This window comes from Morone saxatilis, unplaced genomic scaffold (genome assembly GCF_004916995.1).
Source record: "Morone saxatilis isolate NCDOM2014 unplaced genomic scaffold, NCSU_SB_2.0 Contig9, whole genome shotgun sequence".
NCBI lineage: Eukaryota > Metazoa > Chordata > Actinopteri > Moronidae > Morone > Morone saxatilis.
In genome coordinates, this window is record NW_023340268.1 from 6,022,129 (window position 1) to 6,043,040 (window position 20,912).

At 41.5% G+C, this 20,912-nt stretch overlaps 1 protein-coding gene across 1 annotated transcript in view; it reads left to right on the forward strand.

The window, feature by feature from the left end:
- The first annotated feature begins 4,582 nt into the window (after nucleotides 1-4,582).
- Nucleotides 4,583-20,912, forward strand: part of LOC118343162 (ephrin type-A receptor 7) — a 95,184-nt gene continuing 78,854 nt past the window's right edge. Inside the window, exon 1 of the mRNA XM_035681915.1 lies at nucleotides 4,583-5,253. Coding sequence (XP_035537808.1) covers nucleotides 4,647-5,253 — 607 coding nt within the window. The 5' untranslated portion in view covers nucleotides 4,583-4,646. The remainder of the gene's footprint in view (nucleotides 5,254-20,912) is intronic.

The window sequence follows — 20,912 nt, forward strand, 5'->3', positions numbered from 1 at the left end:
CTCTCTCTCTCTCTCTCTTATCTGTCTCTCTGTACTTCTCTCTCTCCCTCCTGCCCCCAAAGGCCCATTAGTCTGTCTAACTAGGCTGTGATTACAGGACTTATGTATTCAGTGTGTGATCATAGTGCCAACTTTGTCCTCTGAGTCTCTCTGACTGACTGCTCACTAAGGCACACTGATCCCTCTGTGTATTACCCAGAGTATTCATTTATTTGCACTTCATGTGCTCCTTTCCCTCTTCCTTTTTCTTTGTTCTGTCTCTCTTGCCGCCTCAACTTTTTTTTGTCTTTCTCTCTTTCATGTTAGCTAAATTTTTTTGCTTCTCTTCACCCTCCTCCGCTGATTATTTTCTCTCATCGTCTCTCCTCGCCTCTCGCCTCAGCCTTCCGCTGTGTCTCTCCACCACCCTTGGCCTCTTCCTCTCTAATCTTCTCCAAAAGCCTCTATGTTATCAGCTAACCACAGAACCATGCTTTGGGCACCCAGCAGTGTTAACCCAAAAACAATAAAATTAAGTGTTTAGTAAAGGATCTCTCATGGTCCAGCAAGGCTTCCTGGAATGCTAGCCAAGGCGACAGTGTCTCCTTTTCAAGCAAACCCAAAAAAGAAGAAAAAAAACCATTCACTGTCATTGGCCCCTTAGGGTTTTGGCTATCCAAACTGTGGTGACACTGAGGATCATGTTTTTTTTTTGTTTTTTTTTATGAATTTCAAATAGCAATTATATAACCTATTAATATTCTTCCCCTGAGCAGATGGAGTTATTGCCTTGGGATGAAAAAAATGAACACCTCTTAGAAAATGCTCAGTTTACTTTTGCTGCAAGTAAACAGGCTTGTTCAAGTTCAGCCAGTGTATTGACGGATGTATTTTGACACTTGCTACTCTGTGCAAGCATCAAAAATCCTTCTCTTGTGGTAAATCAGCTCATCTTTGTGTCCATACTGTAGCCTCCGTGTCAGAGCATGAGTCAGTAAGTTTACAGGTCTTGAGTTGCCACATCTTACAAGGCCTTCAGCATGAGTCAGACTGCGTAGGTTTCTACTCTTTCTCTCACAAGGACGTCCATGTGCCCAGCTGTTAATGTCTGTTATTACGCCCAAATATTTGTCATGTAGCAGTGGGTATGAGATTAAAGTCATTTCTAGAATGCCATGTTACTTTGGATGAAAAGAAATGGTTTGTCAGGGAGCCAACCTCCTACTCTAGACTGTGTTGTACAGGTTGGTTACGATAGCCAAGGCTCCTGAAGTGGTTGAAAGTTGAAGTAGAAAACAAAAGTCAAAGCAAGTAACACAGTGAAGTACAAGCACTTTCCAAGGAGGAAAAATAGCAGTCTTTGCACAGGGAGGTTTTGTCTGGTTGTTAGAGCTCATACTGCCTAAAGGCTGTAGGTGTTGGGAACACTGCAAGAGAGCCTAAAACTGTGTGTGTGTGTGTGGTGACTTTAATATCAGCAAAATCCTTTTAAAATGAGGCGATAATGCATCTTACCATATGCCACTACAGATGTTGATACTACATTATACATTAAGATAAATGTGCTGATGACGGCTTTCATGTACGTCTGCTGCATACTACTGAGTATGAAACAATGTTCTTTTCACTGACTGCTCAAATACATCATGACTAGAACTGTGACCTCTTGGTTGTAATGCCAACTTTGGTTTGAACAGGGTGCTAAAGTGCTTGACTACTTTGGTTTTCTGTCAGCCAGTACCTGTTACTGTAATCATAGATATTTTGCAGTGGTGGACACATTTAAGTAAAAGTAGTATTACTACAATATAATTGCACTGAAGAATATTTGTATTATTGATTTAATCTGATCAATTAATCACTTTTGTCTATAAACTGTTGAAAAATATGGAAAATCCAACAGTCCAAAACCTACACATATTCAGTTTGCAGTCATACGACAAACTGTAGCATCAAACCCTCACATTTAAAAACCTGGAACCAGAGAATATTTGATGTTTTGCTTAAAAATATTCCATTAAATTAAGTGTTTAAGCTCTACTTTTTTTCTTTTTCATGACATAGAAAATCCTAATCTGAAAAGTAACTATTAACTGACAGATAAAGCAGTACATCAGTGAAGTCTAAGCATAATTAGCATTACAAGGAAATAATCAAGTAAAATACCTCAAAATTGTGCTTCCAGGTAGCAATAGAAAGAATTTAAATGTAGTTATGTTCCTTTCTCTGTTGTAACACTGCTTTATTTCTTATTTAGCTGTCCATGGTCTTAAAAACAAACCCAGAGCTCACTCTTGCTCCCTGTCCATGGTGCTGAAAGGAGAACACAGACTTTTAAGTATAGGGTTTCCTCTGCTGCACCAGTGAAAGCTAACTGCGGGTACTCTTTGTCTTTCTGTTTGTTTTGAAAGCTCTAGCTTAAGTCCTCAACAGATGGTATTTAATGCATTTATCAAAGGATATGTTCACTCTCACCAGATTTTGACAAGCCTGCTCCAGTGTTAATAGCTATCTTTCATTATTTCAACTTTAACATGTCATGTTGCACTTACACTGTAAATTTAAGACTACTCTTTCCTCATGAGGGAGTCTTAATTATGTTTTGTTGTTATGCACTTATGGCACACTGCTGATGACAAATGTCTTTATACTGATAAGCTAAAGCATAGGACTCTATAATCCCTGCTAAATTGACCACTGACCTCTGCTTGTCTTTCCCCTTTATTTCCTGCAGTGGTGCTGCTGAATTCTAAAGAGACTCAGGCAGAGCTGGGCTGGACGTCATATCCCCCCAATGGAGTAAGTGGTGCTTACTTGCATTTTTCATTGTCTGTATGTTTGTTTATTTGCTTGTTCACTCACTAGGCTCCACAACACAGCTTCTTGCTCAACAGCTGGCCCAGAACACCCCTTTTCATCCTTCTCCTCCTCATGCTACTTCTGCTCTTCTTTCTTCTACTTATCATTCCCTCTCTTCCTTACACCTTGCACTCCCGGTCCAGAGCTCATCATTATCATTAATCGATGGTGCTAATCCAGGCTAGGATACTGCGGTGTCCAAACCAGCCACACAGATATGCTGTCACAGATAAATTGCCCCCCTCTATATCGATCGATTTGGCTTGTACAAAACCATAGCGCTAAGTTATGACTGCAAGACAAATGCAGGAGGTCTTTTTAAAGAATCTTCCGCTCCCAAAGCAGTTTGTCTCACACTTCCTACCTGGAGGTTGGCCTTTTCATACGTAACACAACCGAGATGTCTATTATATAAACAACATGTGTTGGGAATGGCATGTATTGACATATACAGCACAGTGTACACATACAGTATAAACTGTTTAGTGTAGTGTGTGTTGAATCACTATCACCTTGAGGTGGCTGTTGGACCACATGCAAAGCTAAATCTAAGATTAATGGACTGGTGTGACTCACCTACCAGCCCCAGTAGAACTGAGAGAGAACACACTGCATCCACTTTGATTTAGTAACTTTGGCAGTAGTGCAGTATATCACATTACCATCACAGATAATCTATTTTCACTGTCTGGTCTGCTGTGTGTGTGTGTGTTTATGTGAGATAGAGTGATAGATTCACATTTGGTTTACTTTCAGTTCTGTCAAGTCAGAGAGTCCTGGTAATTCAGATAGTGAGATGGAGTAATCATTCATCCACTGGAAAATTAATATATCAGATGAAAAGTTTTTCTGATTTTTGCTTTATATTGCATATTTTCTCACTGAAAGTAAATTGAACTTTGCTACTAGTGGGCAAATTTAGGGATTGTACAAAAATGATTGGAGTGGGGAAGAGGGGGTTGCATGGTCGTCTCCATCATTAATACATTGTTCTTGGGACCCTCCCCTTAATTAAGAGGAACATTGCAATACCCTCACCTAATAAATCAATATAATTATATAGCAGTAGTGAACAAGTTGTCATTTTAGCCTATTTCACTTATCAGGTATTCAATTCAAAGACAGAGCCCACTATTTCAATGCCAAATTAAGACTAAAGGGGAACAAAAGTTTGTTCTGAAAAGCCATGTTTACGCTCATATTTGAGACATTACATTAATCTTACCATATCTTCTTTTTAATGTGTTCCTTGGGAGTGACGCAGCAGAGTGTAGGCAGAAATATTTAACAAACACTCTTCTCAGATGCCATTACTTTTAGTGCCAAAGGCGTTGGAGATCTAAAGAAACTGGCTAAAAAAGCGACTAAGGTCTGACCATTAGTTTCAGAAACACCACTCAGGGCTGATGTAATGGCTGTGAATGTGCAGTTTGTCATTTTCTCTGTGACGTTATTAAAGAATATGAGTGCCGGTGCTTTTTCAGACACCCACACACCCACTTCAGATTATGTCATTAGGCTGTTAACCTGAACCGACTGTATTCTTTCTTTATTTGTCCTTTGCCTTTATTTTTCATTATCTCCTTTGCCTCCTGCCCACTTCACTTCACTTTGTTTTCGTTCTTTTCACTCCCTCATATTATCACTTCACCCCCCACTGTTTGTTCCTCTGTTGTTTTAACTATACCATTGTTTCTCTTCCCATCTTTTTTCCCCTTTGCCACCTGTCTCCATCTCTCTAGTGGGAAGAGATAAGTGGCGTAGATGAGAAGTACAAGCCAATCCGAACGTACCAGGTGTGCAACGTGATGGAGCCCACGCAGCAGAACAACTGGCTGCAGACGGGCTGGGTGGCGCGCCGAGGTGGCCAGCGCATCTTTGTGGAGCTCCAGTTCACTCTGCGCGACTGCAACAGCATCCCCGGTGTGGCAGGCACCTGCAAGGAGACCTTCAACCTCCTCTACGTCGAGTCGGACAGGGACCTCGGGGGTGTGACCCGAGAGGACCGCTACACCAAGATCGACACCATCGCTGCAGATGAGAGCTTCACGCAGGGCGACCTCGGTGAGAGAAAGATGAAGCTGAACACTGAGGTGCGTGAGATTGGCCACCTAAACCGCAAGGGCTTCCACCTGGCTTTCCAGGACGTCGGTGCCTGCGTTGCCCTAGTGGCTGTGCGAGTGTACTACAAACGCTGCCTCGCAACTGTCCAGAACTTGGCAGTATTCCCAGACACAGTGGCTGAGGCAGCCTTTGCCACGCTGGTAGAGGTGCGCGGCACCTGTGTCAACAACTCTGAGGTTGACACAGACAGCCCTCCCAGGATGCATTGCAGCGCCGAGGGGGAATGGCTGGTACCCATTGGGAAGTGCAGCTGCAGCGCCGGCTACGAAGAGGGACACAGCAGCTGTGAAGGTAGGCAATGAATAAATAGACTAGGGATGCATGGATAGATGAAAGAGGACATAAAACAAAGAGGGGACAAAAGGAACAAGAAATGGATTGTGTAAGGAAAGAGGAAACTAAAGAACCAAATAAATAAACATGGCATAGAAATGTTAGCAAAGCAACAACAACACAAAACAGAAATTTCAAACTTTTAAATTAACGTCTGTTACATTTTCTTGAAGCGTTTACAAAAATCTGCCTGGACAGTGTGATTTAATCCTATGTGTGCGAATGTTGTAGAATGTCTGTAGGGGGGGAGGTTGCGAGTATTTCTAAAGTTGCAAGCAACAACCCAATCTTACGATCTATTCCTATGACGACAAGCATGCCTAGTTTCCCAGTTACAGCCTACTGCATTCCACTCAAAAGTAACACCTTTTAAATCAGTCGCTTATCCCTAACCCAGTTATTCCGCTTCAGAGCAAAACACAGCACGCATCTGTCTTGTTGATCTTTTCACTGCAACTCCGCATTGAAATTTAGGGAAAGGAAAGAAGGGAAAGCAGAAGATGGAGAGTTGGAAGTTGGAAGTGAGAAGCGAGGCAGTTCATGTTGTGTAAAATGGAAGAACAGATTAAGCGAAAGAAGGAAGATGAGAGAGGAAAAAGGTTGATACATATAAAAATAGACACTTGAGCTGTGATAAAAAGATCAAATCTAAAAGAGAGCACTGTTAAGTGCTGAGACAAAGAGAAGGATATAGGGTAGACGTTATTTTTAAAAGACAGACAATAAAAGTACAGGAAAGCCTTTCTCACTCGATTTCAATCCATGCCTGCTTTTGTTCACGACATCAAGGCTGAGGGCCTCGATTTAACAGTGATACCCTGTGTCATGCATATGTCCAAAGAGTCCTGTCACACCTATCGACACGTGAGGCGTGGTATGTGCACCGTAAGGCCAAACAGTCTGAGCGGCTTTGTGTGAGTGTGAACACAATGACTAATGTACTCTTTCTTCAGATGGCTGTGCCCAATTGAGTTTAACACCACATCCTCCCCTCCAACATTTGCATGTAGCTTGCATGGCCTACACACACACACACACGTACATGAAGCATTGTCAGTGTAAAGCCGGTGGGTGGCGTGGGGTGTTGCACTCTGACGTAAACAGAAAGGGACAGTATTGGAATCTTTTGTCACAACCTATTGCTCATACAGCAGCAGCAGTTTGAGCGCCTGACTGTTGCTGTTAACTTTCACACCCCATCTTGCATTGTTGTGCAATGCAATGTGGGTGTTGTAGTCACTGGACAACAGACTGTGTGCATTGTAATGGAGGGGTAATTTAATAGGAGAGCTGATGTTGTTCTGGTTGATGGTTGCAATTGATTGCTGTTATTGGAAATGTAGTTGTTTTCTCCTGCCTATGGTTTGTTTTTATGGGTGTGATTTATAACACTGACTTACAGCTGACAATGATAATGTTTTTCACCTTAAACAGACAGACAAGAAAATAACAGAAAATTTGAACTATTGCTCTGTTGAGTTTTCCTGTCGATACAGTAATAAAAAAGCGAAGTAGAGGATAAAAGAAGACAGAAAATGAAAAGACAAACAAGGTCAGAGTGAAAAGATGACCAATTTGTATAGAGGCAAACGTATGTAAGTGTTGGAGAAGGTCAGGGATTAGGGGGTTGGTAGAAGGTTTATGGCAGAGCAATAGACATAAGGGGCCAGATGTATAAATGATGCATAAAACAAATAAACGTACATACTCTATTTCCCACATAGAAATTGGTATTCGTAAAAGAAGAACCTGCAATGAGAATGTGCGCTCCTCATGCAATTTGTAAAATTAATCAGACTAATTAATTTGATTTAGTGTGATTTATCATTCTTTTTATGTACATTGGAGACCTCATTTTATTTCCCTTTGCTAATGTTTTCTTTCATTTCATTTGATCTTTTCTGTGGGACTAGTACAACAGAAGTACAACAAAGGCAAAAAAACAGGCGGATAAGGCACAGAACTTGTTTTGTTGTGTTGCAGAGTTTCTGGTACTACAGTAAGTGTTTGACAGTTGGAGATAAGTACTGTTCACTGATATTGGCATCTGGTCTGTATAAAACAAAGTATGTGTTGCTTGACCTATTTTTTTCTAATTACCAATAATGCTTTTTCTACAATAAAAGCTGAGCTGAGGACAATAAAATCTGACGAGCAGAGTAGTGATGAGAAAAGCCAGGAAACACTGGAGAGACAAAGTTGAGGATGGAGGGAGAATTATGAGATTTCTAACAGTGAGAGAAGAGTAAAAACTTTTTAAGGGAAGACTAGGACAAGCCAGGCATGTTGCCAAAGGAGCCAGCAGACAAGGATGGTGAAGTCCAGTGACAGCAACAATGAAGACAGGAAGCCCAGAGGGAGAGAGAAACAGAGAGAGTCTTATACGGTATCTTTGCTCGACTTTCCCTTGGTACAGTTTAGTGAGCAAGAGTGCGGCCTACTAGGTGACAAGGCCTGTCATTCTCCCTTAGAGCAATCTACCCATACCCACACATATATACACACACACACTTCCCCTGTAGTGCCTAATTTCTCAGTTCAGCCGTAATGGTATGAATATGCAGCCCCAACCCCGACATCTCCCACTGCACCAGAGCTATTGATCAGCCGTAATGCTCCACTAAACTGAGGAATTGCACTGGGACTGCTCATGCACACATATAGTAAGGGGACACACATTCAGTAGCATGCTGCGGTATGTGCCACTGCGCAACACACACACACACACACCCTTAGGTTGATGTAATTTGTGTGTGGAAGAATGACATTTAGTCTGTGTGTGCCTGACAGATATGCATAGTGTGATAATAGCAGTGTGTAAGGGACTTTTGCATGTCACAATCATGCTAATGTCTATGTGCTTTGAGGACATACATTACTGACTGCTGCGAAACATAACATAGTGAATGCAAAGCAGGCAGTCACATAACAATAATGTTCAGCTAATTTCTGCGTGTGTTTGTATACATTTAGTGCAGGTTCTGTAACTATGTCTTATTTACTCCTGGGTCTATTTGTGTAACTGAGTGAGTGCAAATGCACTAAGTGTCTCAGTGCAGGTCAATAATATTGAATAGCCAGTGAGTAGCTACTGATAATGGTGTAAGCAGATAGTGTTGTGCAGTAGAGAAGAGGATTATTACCACACGCAGTCACGCCAGATCCAGGCATTACTGGATTCAGATTATAGCATCTGTTGTCATAATTTAACCTACATAACCTTTTTTGCCGTTTTAATTCTGATACAGGCATAATTATTACATTTCTGCTTGATTGAAGCTAACTTTATTAGAGAAGATACAGAGAGTAGTCTAAATTTGCTAAAAAAAAAAAAAAGTGCTTTTTTTAATGACTAAATGTTGTGGGAACTTTTTTGAACACAATGTAAAATACAATAACAATGCAGGAACACACATGTAGTGAGACTAATGCTCTACTAAGTCCATTGCCCCCCATGCATGCTGGGATGCTTTCCCACATGCCTAGCCATATTTGTTATTTTCTTCGTAAAAAACAAAACATACCCAAGCACAAATTACAGTCGTAGAGGAAAATACAGGCGCAGGAAACTGTATAAAAAACAAAACAAAATCAGCAAAACATAAATAGGCATTCAGATATTTAATCTTCAAATGATATGATCACATTTAACTAACTTTTTTATTTCCACTGTAAATTATTTAAAAGAAAGCTGTTAAGTGGAATGCAGTTCCCACTGACAAACACATCAGACAACACTTTGGATTAAATTATTAACATGCTCTAAATTAGAACATCATATTTTCAATCCTCCTGCTTTGTGCATTATAACTGAATACAAATCTAATTGTAGAAAAGCTGAAGGAAGACCTTTTGTGTGGTGTTCGAATTCTGTTCTGTTTTCCTTGCTTTGTCTCTTAAAATGGACTTACCACAAATAAACTATAGAAAAAAATTAATGAATGAAGAAAATCCTGGCGTCTAAAATGAATGAGAAACACTTAAGCCCAAGTCGCTCAGAAAACTGGAAGACTGTGGTGGCACTTGACCAGCTTGTAGTTGTGAACATGAAGAGGAGTATAAATGTGAAGGAGTTACTGAAAATTAGCATATGTGCCCAGTCAGCTTCCTCCTGTGTAATAAAGGTTTAGAAGCGAAAAAGAAGAATAAAAAAAACAAAACAGACAGAAGTGATACACTGTTGTGTAGAAGCATCCTTTGCTTTAGCTCTCTGTCAGCAAGACCTGCATGTGCACACACAGCGTTGTTACTATATATCTGGACCCTGCATGCATTCATGAATTTGCTCTACATGTAATTGCGGTGATGAGCACACGCATGTTCTCCAGTCTCATTATGAAATGCCACCAGCAGCAACGGACCAGGGGAAAAATTAATTATGTAATTCACCTTGCAAATGCTGCGTTTCATGTGCATGTGTATTTGTGTGTTTTTGTGTGTGTTTCTGTCACACTCATGAGCTCCATCCTGTTCTAATTAAGGCAGGCTGCTCTTTCTATATAATTACTGAGTGTGGCGCATGCCTTCAGCAGATTCTCTTATTATCTCTGTTGTTTGCTGCTCCACAATCCGGCTCCAGGCGCATTCACCACCCTGCTATTCCTTCCTATCGCTCTCCTTCCCTCTCTAATTTACTACACGCCTTCCTTCTCCTCCCCTTTCCCCCTCGTGTCTTTACTTCCCTCACCCATTTTACCCCCGTGCACTCCCAATGCTGCCAAAGAAGTGTGCACTTCATTTCTATCCCACTGATCTCAGTGCTGCTTTATGACTTCCTTTAAAACCTCTGTTAGCTTGCTGTCTTTCTCCTGTCCTCTACCTTTATTTTTCCCACTCTCCTTGCTTTTCTTTGTCCTCCCCCTTTCTTTTTAATATTCTAATATTCTCTCTAACATGCTGTTTCTGTCTCTCGAAACCTCCCTCTCTGCCCATTGTGTGGACCATGTGGCAGGGCGAGATTGGGGTGAGGCAGGGTGAGTCAGGTTAACAGGCTGAAATCTGCTGGAGATTTATCTGATGTGTGTGTGTGAGAGAGAGAGAGAGAGAGAGGGAGAGAGAGAGAGAGATTTGTGTGTGTTCAAAGTTTGGCACCAGTGCCCAATCATATGTTTCTGAAGTCTCTCCCTCTGTTGCACTCATCTTCCCCTCTGTCTGTTGTCACTTCTTGTCATGTCCTCATCAGCCCTCCCTAACTCTTTTTGTCTCAGACAGAAGTCGCCTCGTATTTTCTTCTTTGGCTTTTATTTTCTTGAGCCTTCATTTCCTCGCTTCCCTCCAATTGATATGTGCCTTTATACAAAAGCCCCTCTCAAAGCTGCTATCACTTACCACCCCCACGTTCCCTCTCAAGCTTCAGACTCCTCTTTCATTCACCCTTTTCTCTTTTATCACACTGTTTTTTACCCCTTTTTCTTTATACCAGCTCTCCCTGGCTCGGTGCCACCCTTGCCCATCTGGTCCTCCCCCCTGCCTCCATCCTTCTCCATCTTTCTCCTTTCCATCCACGTCACCCGCTACTGTTAGTCATCTCTCTCCCCAGCTTTCATGTTAAATAATTCACATTCTCCTGGGAGAAAGACAAATATCTTCTTTTGAGCCCAGCATCTGATGTATTTATTTAGTTGGCCAGCCCTACAACAAGTGGGCAGACTGCACATATACACACTTGGACCAACATTTGCACACACTAATATAAATGTCACATAGAGACACATGCACCTATATGCGCATGCTCACTTGCAGAAGGACCATTAAAATGTCCCTTGTCCCTTATTGAAAATGTGAGCTGGAGGGAGGCCAAGCATTCACCATTCATCCTTTGCCTGCCTTCTTTCACCTAGGGAAAATGATGCAAGGAAAGAAAGGAAGGAAGCAAATAAAAAAAGAAGTCAGAGGACATTATGGGTATGGAAGGAAATTAAAATGTTGGCTGAGAAGAAAACATAGGAGGGAATGCACAGAGTTGCAGAAAAGGGCTTTTGTTAGTGGCTCTGCATAAGAACCGAGTGCATAAAATATGAGTTGTAAAAGCTGAGGATGACTTCAAACGCACACAATGGTAGTGTGGACAGGCGCCTGTGAGAGATGGGAATAAGAGTGAAGAAAGAGGGAGGACAAGGGGGAGTGGAGTAGTAGGAAGAAATGAGTGTTGGTTAAGAGTAAAGAGGTGAGGAGGTTGAGAGGTTGGTAGCAAAAAACAGAAAAAGTACAGGTCATGGGGGATGGGTAATCATAAATAGAAGAGACTGGGGAAAAAAGACGAGGCAACTTTGGCCACGGGCAGAATTGGTGAGAGCACGGGATAAACCTGCAAATTACAACATGTTACCTCCATCCTCCTCTCTGCCTCCTCTCACCACTTTCAATCTCCCACACTAGACTCATGAATTAAACACACCGACATGAATGCATCAAAGTTGGAAAAGGTTGGCATCTAGCTTAATCATGTTGCTAACTCATCTGACATGACAGCCTCATCTCTCTCTGCCTCTCTCATGACCACTGAGCTGAATCAGACATTCAGTTAAGGAGGGAAATATCATGCAAGAGAAACTCTTGGATATAAGTAAATGACAGGCATGATGTTAGTAAGGCATACAACGAGACTATTAAGACATATAAAACCGCTTTGTTTCTTGTCATACCAGTTCCTTCTTTCCCTTCCCCTTTTCTCCTCTGTTTCTAATTTAATTTATTTTTAATTAAATGTTTTTATTTTTTTTTATTACACACATGGGCATTCTAGGACCACTACAATATTGCCAAGGCACAATACAATGCATGTGGTTGTGTATAATCTTACTCACTCCAGAAATTTAAATTAGTTGCCCTCATTTTAGTTGCTTGGGATTAAATCATCAGGTAAAGACCTTAAATGTAAACCTAGCATAATAAGAAATTGAATGTATCCCAGTGGGGAAATAGTGCTATTCAGCAGCAAATAAAAAAGATATACAAAAGGGAGAATGGAGTATAAATCAAACATGGAACAATGAGGAAAGATTAACAGTGCAGCACCATTTTTTCTCCTCCTAGGAGACATATTATTTAGCTGACTGTCAGTGTAAGAAGCATGCTATTTTTAACAATATTGTTTGTGTTTTTACAACATTTATCTCAAAATTTTGTGATTTAGTGTGTATACTGAAGTAATAAGTTAAGCTAAATTAAATATGCGTAAAAGTGAATTGATGCTGTATGTTGTCTTGATAAGCAGAAAGGCCTTTACATGGAATAATGATAAGAAAGGGATTTTTTCTGTGTTAAGTCAAATGGCTGCTACCACTCAGCCACATTTGCAGAGGAGGTGCAGATTGTGAATCCTAGGTGAAACACTCTCACACATAAAAGGTTAGGTGAGGACAAGCTGCCTCTCAGTCTGAAGACAGTCCGATTATGTCAGACTGTTATTCTTTGCGTCCTTAAGTGACACAGCAGAGGGACGCTGGTGCCCAAGACAGTTTACAAGTTTTCTGTTACATTGTGAACATGCAAGCATTTCATGTAGCGACAGGCTTTAGAAGTAGTCAAAGAGTTATTTTTCTTCGACTGCAGGGAAAAGATTAGGGAGACTGGGAATAACACAAAAAATATGCACAGGTACAGTACACATATATGCATGCGACAGGGCTGCCATTCAAACTCATCTCTCCTCTTGTGTTAAAAATGATATATTGTAGGTGAGAAGGCACTGTTGAGCAATTGCCCTGCTGTCCCACAATCACCTCTTTCCATCCCCATTCAACCTCCACTAATAACTTTCCATCTGTTCAAAATTGATGTGGGATCAGTCTATAGATCTGTCCGCCCTCATTTAACCTTGGTGAAACACACTTATTGTGTCGAAATGGTCAAAAGACGTCAAGCGCAGCGGTGCACGCACACACGCACTTATTCAAAAGTACGACTTAACAGGAATCGTATTAAAGCAGTAATTATTTTTAGCATACAGGTCTCACTGTGGTCACAGGAGTGAAATGAAAAAAATATCTTAAATGTATCTAGGAGTGCCAAGTCAAAGATACCTGGATTTGCAAAATGAGTCTTAGATAGTTTGTCACTTATTCAAACAACTCCATTGGTTCTGCTTATTGGTGAGGAGTTCACAGGCATTTAACATTTTCGGATTGTCCACGTGTCATTAGGTCACATGGCATGTGAGAATTCAGTCAAATAAATACATATGATGGTAAAAAGTGCCTTGGAAGGGATATCAAAATGGGATTATATATACTTTGCAGTGCAATCCTGACATCTTGCCATCATGGTAGTGTTAAGAGACCTGGATAAAGCTGCCAAGGCGCATACCATGTAAAAGTTAATCAGACTTTCATGTTTTTTTAGCCCACAGAGCATGTGCATTATCCCCCATTATCTACAGCACAGTCACATATCTTTGTAGCTCTGTCGCCATTATGCCAAAATCATTGCACAGACAGGCAGTTCCTAGGGGCTTGAATTACACACAAATGACTTAAACACCCTCAGGTAAAATCAACATGTGATTGATCAGAAAAGGTTTAGAAATTGCTGGGAGCTCTCCACCAGTAACTAAAAACCTCTGAGTAGCAAAGCATTGGCAAGACTACAACAGAAAATTTACTTGTCTATGACTTAATACTAACTACTACAAGATATCCTATCACTGTAATGACTGATAACCTTCTTTGATAAATATCTAAAATGGTTTAAGATCTGTATTTTCTCACTATTAGATATCACAAACTTGTACCCCATTATTGTGCATTTGTACAAAGGTTTACATGTGTGTTTGCATGTGACAGGCTGTGATGTCATCACTGTTTGTTGCTACTCTGCGTATGTGACTGTGTGCGTGTATTTGTGTGCGCCGGCTGTTGTCGCTGTATTCACAGTTCTGCTGAGGGGCCCGCCGTGAGGACAGAGTGCCCGCCCCCCTGACTGCGCAGGGAGCTTGGCATACCAGCCTGTGCCAGCTTGGCTATTCCATCCCCCTGCCTTCTTCATTTTGTTGTCATTTGTCATCACCATCCCCATCATGCACCCTCCGTTGTACACACTGATACACATTCAAAACAGAACGCACATCCCAATGAAAATGCAGGGACACCTGCGCCCTGGTGCTCCAACCCCCCCCCCCTTTACATGCACGCACATAAATGCACACGCCCAAACATATGCATTTAAATGTGTACCAGGATATCTTGGACCCCTGCATTTGCATATCCACACACTCACATACAGCACACACATGCCGCCCCATGCACATAGGCATAAACAAACTCAACGGCACTATCGCGTGTTCCAGACAATTGGGCATTACTCCACTCTCTCCACAGGCTCATGTGCATTGTTTGTCCGTAACCCACTCCATCTGTTTCCTTCTTCCCGCCTAACCAAGGCGCTGCCTACGCACTCAGCACACACAGAGACACACACAAATTGTTTTGACGTATAATCATGCATAGTTCCACAAACACCTGTAGTCCTCATATTCACTAGACAACCCGTAATCCCCTTGGATGGACAAGCTCATTAGCACTCAGAGGCACTCAGAGGCTCACACATCACTGAGCAAAAACATAAAAACATAAATCTAGACATACACTTAAATTCTGGTAGACATGGGGGAGATTTAGCATACACACTACATCAATAATTGTTACATGCCATGTTTACACATAGGTCTTTCTCTTACACACACACACACACACCACACACCAACCCACACACACACACACACACACACACACTCACGGTGGGGAGCAGTGTGAAGTGATTGGCATCCTGAGGCGAGTGTTATGGGTGACATTTCCACTGTGCTGTGGTATAGAGGTCTCCTGCAGAGCCTCTGGTCCACTGGCACACCGAGAGATTGGGGGTGTGAGGTGGGTGGGGACAGAGAGCGAGCGAGAGCGAGAGAGAGGATGGCAGATCACATATACATGCATGTGGACAGAGACGCATTCAGAATCAGTGCACATACACCTAAACCCTTAACACATCAACCAAACCTAATCTTAACCAAAAATGAGCCTCAACTTAATCCTTTAAAAGAGTGGTCCCTAACCTTGGGGCCCAGGACACCCTAATGGGGTTGCAAAAACCAGGTTTAACCATGTTAAACTAATAGTCTAATTTATAGCCTAAATCCTAGCCCTACCCTAAAATACCCTTTACCTTACCGTGGCCTTCGTAAACACACTTCGTAACTTCTTTAGATTACCTTGTAGCTGTTTTGAATTTCAAACGGGGTCCCTAAAAACATACAAAGCAAGACTGCCCACACAAGACACATGTGACAGAAATTGAGAGATGGCAGCTTGAAAGTCTCAGAGCTTTCATGTCTTTTTTCCGTGGACACAAATATGTCTACAATTTTGTTCATATTGTGTGTACAGACAGCCTCTATGGCTGAATAGTGAGGTTAATGCCGAAGTGCCTTGAGCTGCAGTCTCTCAAATAGCTACTAGATGGTGGATCCAAGAAAACTTAGAATGTAGTAAAATCACTGGAGAAATCACTTACCCTCTTCTTTTGTAATAGTTGAATATATAAAAAAAGTAAAGGTGCCAATAGTTAAATCAGATTTTGACAGTCCATTAAGGCTTTAAAGAAAGCCTACATAACCTTTGCCAAACAGTGGCCTCAAGTGACAAAAAGTAAAATGGTAACACAAGTTGAGAAGATCAAACTGATTCACTGATGTTCATTATACAGCAATATCTAAAGTTTTATAACATTAGCCAATTGAAGCTGCTGGTCATAACCGACCAAGTGAAGACTGTAACTTTACCCCTGAGTGTACTGAATAGAGGAAGAGTATGGTAAGGAATTCCACTTTCATTTATTAGAGGAAGATTGTGCACGTTACTGTACATATTCTTGTTTTAAGGTTTAAAGAGGAGTAGTTGTGTTTGGTTGACTGACAGGTGCCTTAGCCTATCAAAAATCACAACTCTGCTCCAGCTAGGTTTCCTGGACTTTGGCCATCTATGGGTGATGTGAAAGACAATGCATCCTTTTTTCTGCAGTCCATTCTTTTTTTCCCCTTATTATGTTATTAACCAAGCAATGAATGTGCACAAATAAACCCCCCAACATGTAAGCACTGGCCTGGCAGATATTTCACTTGTAGGTGGAAAGATGTTGACTTTCCCCTCTTCCTCTGTGTGTTGTGTCACTCACCATCCAGAACAATGTAAATCTACTGTTGAATTAGTTATTTTCCCTCCCTATCATCCATCACACAGGACACACTGAGAGGGCGGAGTGCGGAACAGTGAGAGTCCGTGTGGCGCAGTGAACCATTGCCGTGTTTGCACAGATTGAAAAATCAGACACAGGAAAACACGAGTTCACGCATGCCTGCACATGCACATTTTTGGCACGCACACACACACACACACAATACACACACTTACGTTCAGTACGGACACATACAGTATACGTGTGCAGAAGATCACACATTGCACAAGAATTATTGGTTGCATGGAAAATAACCAAAAACATATAAACATGTTTGTCACCACAGATGCTCAGTGTTCCTTCTCATTACGCACAGAAACTCATTCAAGTAATGTCTGTGTATAAGCACAGCTGGATGCTCATATTTTACCTTTGTTTGGCTCTACTGTATGTACTGTGTGTGTGTGTGTGTTGTGGCACTCAGAAGACACATGACATACACACCGAATCAATGGTGTGCGTGTCATGCGGTTTTAACTGGCCCTGCTGGCGGTGATGGATGGTGTATTTATGAAGCCTCTTTCCGTGCTCTGGATCAAGGACTGCAAGCGTCATCCAGTCAGACTGAGAGAGGGACGGGTGGATCAAGGGATGACTGAGGCGAGGACGGAGGAAAGGAGCAAGGATGGATGGCTGGAGGGAAGGAGGAGACGGCAGAATGGAGGGATTTAGGGATGGAAAGAGAGAGTGGGGGGGGGGGGTGATGAGAGAAACAGGACCCAACCTGCTTGGAGGGAAGGGTAATAGCAGCAGGGGGGTTGGAGTCTTGCTGAGCCAGGGACGTGTAAGCATTAAACACAACACACACACACACACATTGTGTTGCCATTTTTATTTTTAAATCTGAAACATCTTCTGTCACTCACTGACAAGCATTAGTTACCTTTTTCAAAAAAATATATTCAGGTGTCAGCTTGTTATGAAGGCATGTGATGGATATTTATTGTCTTACTCTACCAATTAACTTGACAGCTCATACCTTCAGTCTTTACCATCTTTACCGTCCAAGCATGCACATGCTTGCACACACACACCCACACACATGCAAGCAGCCTCCTCCCTGTTTTTTATTTGTCCTTCCCCCCTGCGTTATCTCATCTAGTCAGCCTCATCTATCCTGTGTCGTTATTCTCATTTGGCACAAGGATAAATCTCATCCCAGTTTATGAGGCACCAATTGTAAGCCAGATAGAGGTAGATAGACCAGCCAGTGAACTATTAGACGGAAAGACAGATGGGGCAGAGGAGAAACGGACAGCAAAAACAAGCAGACTAGCTGCTAAATGGGAAGATGAATAAGCAGGCAGGAAGACTGTACGACAGACACACATTTGCTAGTTGTTAGATGGAAAGACAAACATTTTGCATGACACGTTGGCAAGTTGAAGACAGAATGGAGTGGGATCGGAGTTTTGATTACACATTCAAAATAGATATGCTCTGGAGGATGAAATAATCTCATTGCTTAAGTTGAAGCTCAAAACATTAGAGCCAAAAAACTGTTTCTTCATTAGAGGATATAGCTGAGAGTTTACTGGAAATTGGGGAGGAAAGGGTGATGACATGCAACAAGGGTGGAATCGGACTTGGGATGTTGCGATTACATGGTCAACATTTTAAACCCCTTGGCCATCAGGATGCATAGGAACTATTTATTTTGTAATGTTGAGCTGTTGACATGGTTAAGAAGAAAATACTGCCAAAATGTTAATTGAAGTATAGTAAATAGTAACTTTTTTAATTAATTTATGGTGATGGAATTTACGATCTGGATCTACAGTATCAACAAACCAACCATAGCTCACCTACACAGATCAGCAAACTGTGATGCACTGTGTGTTCTGACACCTTTTTGTCAGAACCAGCATTAACTTTTTCAGCAATTTGAGCTACAGTAGCTCGTGTGTTGGGCGACCAAGGCTCATTATTGCACGTGGGGAGCGATGACTGGCCCATGTGGTTCCATCCATGACCCTGTTGCAGATTCACCGCTTTTCCTTCCTTGGACCACTGCTGATAGGACCACTGCAGACCGGGAACGCCACAAGAGCTGCAATGTTGGAGATGCTCTGACCCAGTCATCTAGCCTTCACAATTTGGCCCTGGTCACAGTCACTGAAATCCTTACGCTGCCCATTTTTCCTGCTTCTAAAACATTAACTTGAGGACAAAATGTTCACTTGCTGCCTAATATAATCAGTGTTAATAACCTCACCTGCCAGTGGTCATAATGTTATGGCTGACCGGTGTAAATATAATAATAGTAATATAGTTATAGACTTCTATAACTTTTGGAGTTTGGACATATTGCATTTTCTCCAGTTCATAGTGTTTTCCTTTACCTGCATTTCACCCTAAGCTTCAGGGGAAAGGCTGCAGTTTTTAGCTCAACCAAGTCCAAGCTTGAACTAAATTAATTTACAAAATGAATCCCCTGTTCCCCTGAAGTGTGTGTCACTAAAGCTCAAATTTACAGCTTGGAAGACCATGACTGAAAACCTGCATATTCAATAATACTAGCAGTAGTCCCTGGCCACCAGTATCAGAGTTTTCAGGCCAAATAGCTGTGTGTGTGGGAGTCCAGCTCAAATCCTATTCTGGAAGGCAGTGACAAAAGGCAGAGTTTTCCTCTTGATTTCCTGAACAGCATACCTGCTAGCTTTAGAGTTACAGTTTCGTTCACCTTTAAAAGGCTGCTGCTCCGTATGTGGTATCTGTAAGTGCACTGGCCAGGGAGGTCTGCAGAAGGCTGTGTCAGAGCTGTAAGTGGCAATAAATGAACTGAAGGCTCCCACCTTCTCCTCTTTATATTTTCTTCATCCTCTAGGTGCCCATCTCCTCTAGGATGAAATTGACACAGGAGTATCCCAGAAAATGGATTGACATGGGTGAACTGTACTACCATAAATTAATGAAGTGGACTTGTAAATTGTTTGAATGTTGTTCAAAAATATACGTCCTCTCTTGTCAGTTTTTACAATGAAATTGCTGAACTTTATAGCTTTTACATGTTTAGTATGTTTAGTAAGTGATTATCTTTGTATACCCTTAGGGACTGGCCATTTACAGAAAGGGTTGACTTTAGTGGAATTAAAGTGGTATACCCCTTCGTAATAAAAATTATTTCAAGCATGTCTCATATTTTCTTAAAATCTGTTAGTGCTAATAAAGAAAAGTGCTTTCAATCCCCATGTGATTTTCTTTTTAATTTGTATAGAAATTGACCACTGGTGTTGGAATCAGCCTGTACTGGTGCAGTAGATGCCTTTCTCTATGTCTGCCAACCTGCCTGCCTGTCACAGAGGTGATGTTCTCTATCAGGATAGGACAAATTGTCCTGGCCCCCGGGGCTGCCTGAAGGGACACTGCTGACTGTTCCTATACCGTCTTCAGTGGCTGTCATCTGCAAAAAAAGCTCTGCCAGCACATCTTACTTAAGCAACAAGGGAGAACACACTCAAGCATAGTTTACAGTGAAATGTCAGGGAAGATTGGTCACCATTTGGCTTATTTCCATAGAAATTATAAAGTAGGGAAGTTTTTTTTATAGGTTATATAATTTTGTAGTAATTCAAACTTTTCCTGGAAAGAACTTTGTAATTTTGTTCTTATAGGGTACATATAGACAATGATATGTGACAATACACTCAGTAAGTAGCAACTCCTTTAGATTTTAAGAAACAATGTACAGTACAGTATTTATGTAATCATGTTTAGTTTCTAAAAGTAATCAAGTAGTTGTTGACTTGCAGTGGAGTTTTGTAGAAGAACAGCCACATTCTTAATGACTGGGTTAAGGGACTGACATCAACTCAAATAAAGGTGAATTTTTTATAATAGGAATCCTAATTATCCATTTTTGTTGAATTGTATGCTTGATTGCCGTTATGTTAAAACATGCATGTTTAGCTGCTGAGTGCTGAATAAATGACTCTGGGGGTATAATTGGTACCAAATTACACAGTCCTTTCCAGAAACCTTCCTAAAACAGTTACGCAATCTGTTCTCTTCTAGGAAATTATTGGGAGCTGTGAAACAAAGCTTCATCAAAAAGTACTTTGCAGAAGGTACTTTGTATTGTGCAAGAAGTGCGGTGAATCATGCTAAAAGTCAAATTGTAGAACTTTGACTAGTGGCTCTGATAATTCTGGTAAAAGCATGCAGTATTTAGCAAATATGTCTCAAAGTGCAGACATTTTTAGTCTCATGGTTATATGTGCATTTATGCGTATGTCTTGAGGGAGTCGTGTTAGTGGCAGGCCTGCTTTGGCGTCCCCTCCATCTGTGTGCTTTGTGCTATGGTTCCCCAGAGGCCTATACACACTCTCTGATGGAACATCAGAAGGCCTCCACCTGTAAACACTAGCATCAATAATCTCTCTCTCTCTCTC